Source organism: Trifolium pratense, linkage group LG4 (assembly GCF_020283565.1).
Source record: "Trifolium pratense cultivar HEN17-A07 linkage group LG4, ARS_RC_1.1, whole genome shotgun sequence".
NCBI lineage: Eukaryota > Viridiplantae > Streptophyta > Magnoliopsida > Fabales > Fabaceae > Trifolium > Trifolium pratense.
This window is the reverse complement of record NC_060062.1, coordinates 3131220-3143264: the sequence shown is the minus strand read 5'-3', so window position 1 is coordinate 3143264 and position 12045 is coordinate 3131220. Positions and strand designations below refer to the sequence as shown.

The following is a 12045-nucleotide window of genomic DNA, read 5'->3' as shown; positions in this document are numbered from 1 at the left end:
TTTTTGTGGTCGTCGAAATCTGTTTCGTGAGTCAAGTGTTTATCTTTAATTTTCTTCAAAGATTTATATGCCGTCTCGTACGTGTGTGTTCCTTTTAAGTTTATTTGAGGGTTTCTTTTAAGCAAAATAATTCGAGGTTACGATGCAAAATAAAAAAAAAATAAAAAAATTGAGGTTAGTTATGGTAGTTTTTTATTTTGACGCAAGTTATGGTACAAGAAAAACAAAATTTCACCGAGAAAAAAATTCCTCAAAAAATAATGTTAGATGAAACTATTTATTTATTTATTTATTCTTACTATAATAATTTTTACTATACTTAAAAGATATCCACTTCTAATCTATTTATCTACTTCTCTAATTCTTTATAATTCTTTAATATAATAAAATTGATTACTGTTCTTATTAATTTTAATAATATTTCAAATTTTGTATTATTCATGAAAAAAAATAGGAACACCGCATAAGACGGAAAATCAAAAGAGCACCGCACCTATTGGACAATCAAATAGCATTGCAATGTGATGATGAAATCAACCAAAAAATTTTAATAGATTTTTTTTGTTTGTTAAGTAGTCTAGTGGCTAGACTCTCACACATATAAATATAGAGGAATGTGGAATCCGAAATTTGAACTCCGGCTACTCCAATAATATACATAAAAAACACCTATTTAATTTCCTAGGTAAATATATCACCAGGCCACGAGGTAAACTTAAGTTCTTTTAATAAAATTATATTAACCACTTGAATTCAGGTTGAGAATATAAGAGCCTGTTTGTTTCATATTTTTTAACAAAAAAAATTATTTTTTTCAAAAAAAATAGATTTTTTAATATTATTTGTGTTTGTTTCAGATTTTTTCAAAAATCATTTTAATAAAAAAATCTTTTTTTTTTCATCAAAATGAGAATCTATTTTTAATAGCTTTTATCAAAATCTATTTTTTTATCATTCATCATCCCTCGCCATTTTAAGAAAATAGATTTTAATGATTGTAAACAAACGACAAATAACTTTAGATTTTTTTTCAAAATCTCTAAAAAAATGATTTTCTTGAAAATGATTTTTTTTTTTTTTAAATTATTTTTTTTGAATCTCAAAGAAACATGCCCTAAATCTTGCTTTCACTCTCCCACAAACATCACTCAATGTGAAGATAAATTCGCACAACCTCTCTCTTACCATTGTATCAATTTCTTGATCATAAACCTAAATCAAAAGCTCCTTTGAACACCCGAGAATTCATAGACACCATTGTGGTCTTCCTCAACTTCTCCACCATATTTTTTCTTTCACAAAATTTTATTTTTTAACAATGCTGTTTATTTCCATTTTATCTTTTGCTCCTGAAAATTCTAAAATAAAGATATTTTTTGCGTTTAGTTTGACTTGTTGTTACTATAGAAATTTTAACTACTAGTCTGTGCCCATTTTTTAAGCGGCTAGGTGGAGCGGGTTAACTGCCCGTTTGGTACGCAGGATAAGATAGAGAAATGATATAATAAGAAGCTGGATGAGAATATGATAGGATAGTGACAGGATAAGCACATATCTTATCATGTGTTTGGTGCACACATGATAAAAAAGAGTGTATCATTATTTTATCATATCTTATGTTTGATGCACACTTGATATTGACATGATAAGATACATGTTGGTCTTTTGGTTGAGGAGTTGATCTTCAATCTATAGGAACTCGATTCAAGACCCGACACCAAGAGAGATAAGATACATGTTATATTTAAATGAAAAATCATTATTGTGAAGCAAATGCATATTTTTTTTATAAAAATTTAAAAACAAATAATTGTATATTTTTAATTAAAATTAAGAAAAATATTTATTAACATGAAGAAAAATAAAATGAGTAATAACAAAAAATTTCATTCATAGTTTTTATAAAATAAAATAATTTAATATTTTAATTGGTATTAAAGATGAGAAAAAGGAGTATGCTGTGTAAAATAATTTTACACTGTCAACCAATCACAATCATGTTTTTCGCCATGTCACCCACTTTTTTTTATGACATGGCAAATTCATGAATTTTAATTGGTTGTCCGTGTAAAATTTTATTACACTGTCTACTTATAATCTTTAAACTCATTAAAGAAAAGGTTAAATAAGTTTTTCATCCCTAAACATAGTAAATACTATTTTTCATTCTCAAAAACAAAAATCTATATTTTTGTACAAATAATTTTAAAAAATCAGACAATAAAAATAAATATCACATAAAAAAATTAGATAAATATTACTAGTATGTGATGAGCAATTTTGTAAAACGTATCAAATCAAATCTAAAAACAAAGTATAGTATAAAAAAATCATATAGTAATACTAATATATGAGCAATAGTACACATATAGTATAAAATACTGTATAGTATAAATATATGTATGCCAGGCAGACACCCACACCCGCATAACAAAAAGTAAATAAATTATAAAATGGATTCAGCTGGAGTCGAACAGAGGCACGCCGTATGAGATTATAGGATTATTCTATCTTATTCTATTGCTAACCCATTTTCAAATAACAAAGGCTCAATAGGATAGGATAAATAATAGTTTTTTTTTTTTTTATCTTTTTTAATTGGTGCTCCAAACAAGGGATTTGAATGAGATATGATAGTATTATCGTATCCTGTCTCTTTATCCTGTGCACCAATAATTTTTTTTATCATATCCTGTTGGTAACTCAGCTCAAATTCAGGATAAAAATTTTAACTAGAGAGACATGATAGAGTAAGCTACAGGATTAACTTATCATATCATGTTGTGTCACCAAACATTGGACTGAAACAAGATATGATACAGTTATTCTATTCTGTCTCTTATCCTGTGCACCAAACAGACCCTTAATGTATAGAACCAAATTCATTTTGTCACCCCTACTTGTTGGCCAACCATCATCATAAATAATACTCCCTCCGCAACCTCTAACAAAAACTACAAAAATAAATTAATTTTACATATTTATTTTTATAATTCATCATAAATAATAATACTCGTTCAACAACCTCTCACAAAAATTATGAAAATGCGTTAATCTTATATGTTTACCTCTATAATATTAATTAATAATAATTTTTTGACTAAATAAAAAATATTCATACATTCAAATTGAAAGAGTACATCGATACAATACAAATTCAAAATCGCTAAAAAGAAAAAGGATGAATCTGCGAACAAACGCACAACATCCGTGTTAATAACATAAAACGGCATATTGCATAAGCCTACATATTTGACTATATTGAAGTTTTTGAAATATCCATGCATTCAGATCTGTAGTGTTGATGACACAAAAATCATTGATTGGATCTGCATTGAATCAATCTTAATCCTTCAACCTGAAATAAATGAACACCATACCAAGACGTAATATTCCGTAATAAGACGAGATAATAATACTCCGCACTAAGACGGGAAAACCAAAACAAAGGATGATGAAATCACAAAAACAAAAAAAAAACTATTTATTTGTGATAATCACACTTATTTAATTAAAGAGTAATGCTATATGGCACGACACATTTGTCGCACCATATGCAGGAACACCTTTTATTCCTTGCATTTGCTTCATAAGAATCATAACTATTGGCCTTGTGAATCTCAAATTACCTCTCACACCTGTTGTTAAGTGAAACGTAATTTTCTTTATAATATACTACTGTCCCAAAATATAAGAATTATTTTGACTAAATGACACTATTCATTTATCTTAATTTGACCATTTTTTTAATAATATATAGATATAAATATTATCTTGATGTTTTGATGAGTATTTTCAAAATATCAAGTTTTTATATTTTTTACTAATAAAAAATTAAAGATATTAGCGATCAAAATTGTGCGTTGGCATACGTGCATGAGTCAAACTAGTTCTTATATTTTGGGACGAAGGGAGTATGTTTTTTTACTTAAATTTAGTTGAAACATATCAACGCCAAAAACAAAAATATTAGGTTCAAGTGGTTAATGAGCTCCTCTAAAACGAATCGTTTGGAAGAATTTGAGTTCGATTTCTGGTGGAAATAATTTTTGGCCAGACAAAATAATATCAACAAAGTCAAACCCTGTATTACCGGACCTCCTTTCCTTGACGACTAGAGGGTTAATAAAAAAAAATATATCAACACAAAAAATCTTAGGTTCTTAAAAAAATATTTTGGCTAGGAATTACATATTGACTCGAATTCACCCGAATAATTTTATTTTTGATGAGGACACATAAGAAAAAATTGTTTGGAACACGAGTTTGATTTTTGAATGAAATATTAATTAGCATAAATTTTATTTATTTTTTAGTGGAACTCAAAATTATCAGAATTCACTTTTCTATAAATCAAAGGATTTCATCTAAATCTAACAATTAAAAAAATCATGCTTCATTTCACCTGAGAGGGAGGAATATGACAGGAGCACCACACCCCCTAATCAATTATCTAATACAGTATGAAGCAAAATGTGAGCGATAAAGCGGTCGTGCATATGGTGCGACAAATGTGTCATGCCATTTATCATTATTCTTAATTAAAATAGAAAGAAAAACAATTTTGAGGTGTGATTTTAGGCCTAAATTGACACAAAATCACGCATCTCTAGTAGATCAAGAAGAAGAAAAGAGTGATGATCATTTAAAAAAAAATATAATAAGAGAGAAAAAAATGTAAAATAAGCAAATCATATCTTACTTTCATTATTTAATTATTAAAATTTGAACGAGGAATCTCCATAAGCTTTTCTCAATTGGTAAATAAAGACATCCTATTATATATGCATATGCATGAGTCGGCACTTTACTTATTCACCTTTTTTAGTTAAACTATTAACTTTTAGAACAAAAAAATAAAAAATGAACGAGGGAAGATCATGAAGAAATAAAAAATATATATAAAATAGGAAACAAATCACAATGATAGTGAAGATTAGAAATAGAATACTGCCAAATTATATTGTCCCTCTTTATCTTTATCTTAAAAATTTCAATTTATATATCTCAACTTTATCAATCACAATCAAATGCAGATGCAGCATGATATCAACGAGTAATTCATTCACGGTAAAAAATAAAAAATGAGTAGTAGTAAAAAGAAACAGTATCTCACACTGATTCATTTTTCCTTTTATATAATTTCTCTTCTCCGCTCCTATTTCAATCATTCATTCATTCATTCTCAATTTCCGAGTTCATAATCTTCTTCAGGTTCGTTCTTCAATCACCATTCGCTATTTCATTTTTTTGGATCTCGTTTTGTTTCGTCACTGTTTCGTCTTTATAACCGTTTTTTCGTACAATGACGAACGAGTTTCGTTCATATGTCGGTGTCGGTGTTTGAATAAGTTTGAACGAGTTTCTTCCGATTATGCATAGGATTTAGTTGATTGATCTCGATTAAGCATTGTTTGATTATGTATTTATCGGATTTAATTTAATTTAATTTAATTCATCATAGTTTAGTAGCAATGAGTGTTTGTTTATGTATTTATTTGATCTAATTAGGCACATTGTATGTTGACATTAGCAGTGTTTTTTGTTTTTTGATTTGTTGATTGATTTTGAATATTTTTTAATTTTTAGGTTTTTTGGATATGAATACTAAGTCGGTTGAAGATTTTTAATATTTTTTTAGATGAACTGATTTTGATTTTTTTTAGGTTTTTTGAATATGAATAATAAGTTGGTTGAAGATTTAATGGAGTGTTCATCCGAGGTTCATTTTTCTGGATTTCATATGGAGGGATTAGAGGAAAGAAAAGCTGGAACTGAAGAACCGACCACTTCCGCGATTGACGAGTATAAACAACCTTTTGTTATAGGTTTGTGTTTTCGGCAATGTAGTTGTAGTTCACTTTCTGTCTGTTTGTGTTGTTCTGGAACTCAGCGGCGGTTGTCTTATGTTGTGTTTGGAGTTAAGGAACTTGAAATTTTAGTTGTTTCGGACTTTTGGTTGAAATCGAGCTTGAATTGAAATTTGGAATGATTATGTTTTTCCTCGACAAACAAGTTTGATGCAAAATTTAGTGCAAACTTTTTTGATCTATTAGTGAGAATAGCTATGATTCTAATTCATTTTTATCTACTTTTTTGTTTTTGTGCACATTGCAGGTGTTGCTGGGGGATCGGCATCTGGAAAGACAGCAGTATGTGATATGATTATTCAACAGCTTCATGATCAGCGGGTTGTACTTGTTAATCAGGTAATGAGTTGTTTCTAAATACGCGAAGATTTTTTTACCCAGTGATTGAAAAGATATTAGAGGCAAACAACTAACATTTGTTTTAATATTTTAATCCCCACACAAATTCATGTTTGCGCCTTTATCTAAACCCCCTTACTTTTTGTTTGATTCTATCTTCCTTAAGAAATTACAAGAATCTATTGGAATGATTTATCAACTTTCTTTTACTACTACCTCCATCCCTTTTTATAAGGACCCTTTTTTTTACACAATATAAGCACCCTTTTGAACTCTAGAAAAGGGGCTTGTAATTGGGGACAAAGGTATTATTCTATTTGAACATTGACACTCTGTTAGCTACCATTTATAACACCAAAAATACTCCCACAGCTTTTACTTTACCCAATCAGATGCAGTCTTTATTTAACATGAATATGACGCCAAAATACCCAATCACTTTTATCATAAATATTTACATCTTTTACTCAAATTTTCCCACAACTTACCGAAAAAGATCATACATTTGAACATAAAAGATATGATACACAATTGTTTCGGTGATATTAGTAAAAATTTCTTTGGGTGTCTTGTCTATCACTTATATTATGTTATGGTGGCATTTTAATTTCTCTTTTAAATATTTCTTTTACATACACTGTTCCTCTGTTTACTTATGTTTCTTTTTACATTTTTGAGGGAATGCATTCCAAAATTTGGGTTGATGTTTCTTGATGTATTCGTGGTGATACATGGAGCATAATAAATTATTTGTTTACTTCACTACAGGATTCTTTTTACCATAACTTGACTGAGGAGGAACTTAAAAGAGTACAGGAATACAACTTTGACCATCCTGGTAAGTTCAATTGCACTCATCACTCATCAGTCTCTCATTATTAGTGACTTTCTTTTGATATTAAAATATTGTATTATATGTGATGATGTATCAAACTATCAATTTCATCAGGTTAATATTTTATGATGTTTGTTGTTTAGTTGTTTTTTTGTTTTTCATATCCTCCAATTCTCCTTAGATATTTTTTTTTTTTTGTATAACCACTTCACTACATTCAATGAGTGCCAACAATATCTTTCTTACTCTGAAATATTTAGGAATAATATAGCCTTGGAGAGATTTATTCAAACAGAATTGACATCAGAACTAGCAGTTAGAGACTTGAAATTAAGTATTCAACTATTCATCTAATGAAGTACCAAACCTTAAATATTCTTGCATTTAGTTAATAGATCAATATAGTTGATAAAAGTGTAAAACTACTGCAAATTTAAAAGTCAGAGTATGTAGTTTTTGTCAAGAACATATGAAAGGTGGAAATAAATTCCTTATTCATGGTATGATATTTAAATACTTAGATAGCAAAATTAGTGGCTCTGTAGGAAATGATATTCCCCTGAAATTTTATAAGGTGGCAGATTTATATTGAAATGACCTCTGAATTTTCTTAATGCACATGTGAATGGTGGTTCTTGACTTCTTCTACCGCTGCAGCTCCTCACACTATTTCTAATGCATGTTGTTGATATCATCAGAAGCTTTTGATACTGAGCGATTGGTATCTGTCCTGGACAAATTGAAGCATAGCCAAGCAGTAGATATTCCGAAGTATGACTTTAAGGGTTACAAGAATAATGTGTTTCCCGCAAGAAGGGTATTTATGATGTTTTCATATTTGAATTTAAATAGTTTAATGTATTAATGATTTACAAGTCATGTGTGAAGTACATGTGTGTTGTGGACTTTCGGCCTTAGTCATGCTTCCCACTTATGTCTTTTTAATGTGTTTTGCAGGTAAACCCTGCAGATGTTATAATTTTGGAAGGCATCCTTGTTTTCCATGATCCACGTGTGAGGGCATTGATGAATATGAAGATATTTGTTGACACAGGTCCCGTACTATTTTTTGTTCTAATTAAACTAGTATATCTATTTCTGTTGTAGTTTTTTGTGGCATTTCTTAATTAATATAGGATTTGTTGTATTTGTTTTCCTTAAAATCACATGCACTTTTCCCCTATATAGTTTACATTATGAAATATGATATATACTAAAATGCATACTATTCACATTATCTAAGGAAATGCATGTCCTTATGCAGGTTCTAGTGATGCTATATTTTCATCCCCCCTTCCCCTGCTTTTTTCGTGGTTCCTATTTTATTAGCAGTTGCCTATCGTTATAGTTACTTTACAAGCATGTGTTTTCATAAATTTTTGTTGTAATACTTAGTTAGGCTGTCACTTTACATTGTAAAATGTTCAGTGCAGATGCTGATGTTCGTCTGGCAAGAAGGATCAAGCGTGATACTGCCGATAATGCTCGTAATATTGAAGCAGTGCTTGATCAGGTAGCAACTTCCAGCCACATTAGCTGTGTACTATCATCATTATATTTTGATCTCACCATGCATATTGTAGATGCTGCTGATTTTTAATTTATATATTTATAATTGATGCAGTATTCAAAATTTGTGAAACCGGCTTTTGATGACTTTATCCTTCCTACAAAGAAGTATGCTGATATCATTATACCCCGTGGAGGAGATAATCACGTGGCTATTGATTTGATTGTGCAGCATATTCGCACAAAGCTTGGCCAGCATGACCTCTGTAAAATATATCCTAACTTATATGTCATTCAGTCTACTTTTCAGGTATATCCCTTTCCTACTGTGTATTGACTTTTTCAGTAATCCTATCTTTCCCTGTCTAGCTAGAGCTATTAAATTTTCCACCAAAAGTTGAATCATCACGGTAATTCTCGCTTTGCAGATACGGGGCATGCACACCCTGATACGCGATTCTCAGACAAAGAAGCATGACTTTGTATTTTACGCTGACCGTTTGATTCGTTTGGTATGTATATAGGGTGCAATGGTTCATTTGTTGCTTTTAATTTTTGAGGTGGCTTGGGAATGGAATTTTCTTTATCACAACAATTCCCTCGCTTTGCCAGGTCGTAGAACATGGCCTAGGGCATCTTCCATTTACAGAAAAGCAAGTAATCACTCCTACGGGTAAGACCCCTCCCCCCAATGATGATTTCCTCTGCTTGTAGTATTTATACCTAAGGGTGCTGCAAGCACACCATTCTCTGGTTTCTCAAGTCCCACCATATTTTTGCACAAAAGTGGCGAGTAACATGAACTACATGTTATTGGCCTTATTTTAGATTTGATTAACCTGTATCTCGGACATCTTGGAAGGGCTGCAAAACGACACTTCTTAATTGTACTGGATAGACTGTTGGTAGGATGTTAATTGCAGAAATTGCCATACTGAAAGGGAAAAAAAAAATTCTGTCTTTGTGTAGCTGACATACTTGTTGAGATACTTACAGGATATAATTGATTTGTTTCATGTTCCGACCTTTTCATGGTAATAGCTGATTTTTGTCTTTCAATGTAGGGTCTGTATACAGTGGTGTGGATTTTTGTAAGAGGCTGTGTGGTGTCTCCATTATCAGGAGGTATTCAGATTTCCGTCTATCCCAAAACAGAAATAATCTGAATGATAAAATATTGGAATCATTGGTTAAAAGTATTGTCTTGAAATTTTTCTCTTAATCCTCCTTATACAATTCAATAAATAAACGAATGATCTTTTGTCAATTTGGGTTTGGAATTACCAAATTGTTTAGATTGCACGAAGTGCGAGTTGTTTTTCTCTAAATTATCATCCAGATTTTAAGAGACTTCTTTTTCCCATTCTGCTTAATTTGATGTGTACCTAAGTCCTAAGATCACTACCGTTTTTCTTCTAAGTTTATTTCTTAGGAAAACACACCCGTCTTTAAATTTGATATTATGATCTAATTTCAGTGGGGAAAGCATGGAGAATGCTTTGCGAGCATGCTGCAAAGGTATCAAAATTGGTAAAATTCTTATTCATAGAGAAGGTGACAACGGTCAGCAGGTTTGTTGTCTGCATATGTGCTTGAGAGTTGAGTATATATTTATGTTTGTTTCATTTCACAATGTCTAACTTATCCCTTGATTATTGAGCAGCTAATATATGAGAAGTTGCCAAATGATATCTCAGATAGGCACGTGTTACTGCTGGATCCTATCTTAGGCACAGGTCTGTCATTCCCATAATGCATGTTACATTTAATGTCGGTTTAGGGTGTGTTTTGTGCATGCTGACATACAAACAAATTTTAAAAATCATGGTTGGAACAAATTTTGTCCTGTTTAGTCCTTCATTTTTAAGCAATAGAACAATCTCTAAACATTTTATAGTATGTCCAAATGCACACGAACCATCAGTAGCATATTGCAACCACAACTTTGTTATGCAGCTGCTATAGCATAATTAGGGTGATTTATAAAGTTGACATTTAATTTGTCGGTTTTTCGTTTTGATTAACCTTTGAATATTTTCATCTTTAGGTAATTCTGCCGTCCAAGCAATTTCTTTACTTTTAAAGAAGGGTGTACCAGAGTCCAACATTATATTTCTCAACCTCATATCAGTAAGTTATTGATATTTTGAGCTCTTCTGTATATGTTGCTTCTTTCTTTTCTTGTATCCCATGATTTACATGCGTTCTCTTATCTTGCCAGGCACCTCAAGGTGTGCATGTGGTCTGCAAAAGATTTCCGAGGATAAAAATTGTGACATCTGAGATTGACATTGGTTTGAATGAAGATTTCCGTGTCATTCCTGGGATGGGAGAGTTTGGGGATCGGTACTTTGGAACAGATGATGATGATGAGCAAGTGGAGAGCCGTTCGAGGTAGTTATTCTTGGGCAAAATCCACACTATCGTTTGGTTTATCATTATTTAACGAGACTTAGTTGGAAAGAAAAAGATTGGACTCTGCTGAATTGGGACTGCTGGGATTTGAGTGTTAGTTTTAAATCAGTTTTGATCGTAATCCTTGTTTTTCTTCATTTAACGACCCCATAGTTGGAACCTTCCAATGCAAATTTTGTGTTATATTTTTTACTATACAAACTTTTCTTTGAGGCTTTTGTTTTTTGACAAGGATTTTTCTTTGAGCTTATTCTTTCCCGATACTGATTTATCATGATACATGTTCATGAAATCTGAGATTTATACTATATTACAGAAATGAATACATACATAATTTTATTGGATTTATACATTTACTTCCTCTCAAAAATTGAGTAATCCAAAATTCATCCAAGCATGAATATTAGGAAAAACCGTGAGGTACCAACCAACACATAGGAAAAAGGAAAACAATTGAGTATTTTTTTTTTTTATTTTATTTTATCGTTCTTATTTACTGTTGTTATTTCTTTTCTTCAAGTCTTACGTTTGTTTATCATTAGAATTTTTGTTTTGTTGTGTGATTGAGTATTAATTTCTTTAATGAATTGAAGATAACATTTTATTGGAAAAGGCTAGCGATGAAGTACGGACACTTCTAGGGTTAAGTGTGTCGCGGTGTCGACACGACGTGTTCGACACTTGTATGATGTAACATGTATCGGAAGACTCAAAGAAGTGTCCTATAAAATTTGTTTATTCCTTTGCTTCGACACTCCTTGGACCGGTGTTCGACACCTGTATAACACAAATACAACACGTGTCGGGTAACTCAGACAAGTGAAAACAATTTATTTTTTCTTTGCTTCAACACACCTTAGACATCATTGGACACATCCCAGATACATCAAAGATGTTTCGAAACAATGTTGATCAATGATGTAGTTTTTGAAATGGTTCAATAAGGGGGTGTAAAGGCATTAAATTTGATCACAAATTTTTTAACTTTTTCAATATAGATGGATAGATAAAGGTCAAATACTATCATATCTCATTTTAGAAATTTTTAATAAAATAAATTGATCAATTTAGATCTTT

The 12045-nt window shown here is 30.9% G+C and overlaps 1 protein-coding gene across 1 annotated transcript; it reads left to right on the top strand.

Moving 5' to 3' along the window:
* The first annotated feature begins 5009 nt into the window (after positions 1–5009).
* Positions 5010–11312, top strand: LOC123919858 (uridine kinase-like protein 3). Its single transcript, XM_045971874.1, has 15 exons — positions 5010–5214; positions 5667–5828; positions 6118–6209; positions 6978–7047; positions 7743–7861; positions 8002–8098; positions 8478–8557; positions 8669–8863; positions 8982–9065; positions 9166–9226; positions 9618–9678; positions 10031–10124; positions 10217–10289; positions 10601–10683; positions 10775–11312. The coding sequence occupies exons 2-15, from the start codon at positions 5678–5680 to the stop codon at positions 10949–10951; spliced, it is 1437 nt and encodes a 478-aa protein (XP_045827830.1). The 5' UTR covers positions 5010–5214; positions 5667–5677; the 3' UTR covers positions 10952–11312.
* Positions 11313–12045: the final 733 nt, after the last annotated feature.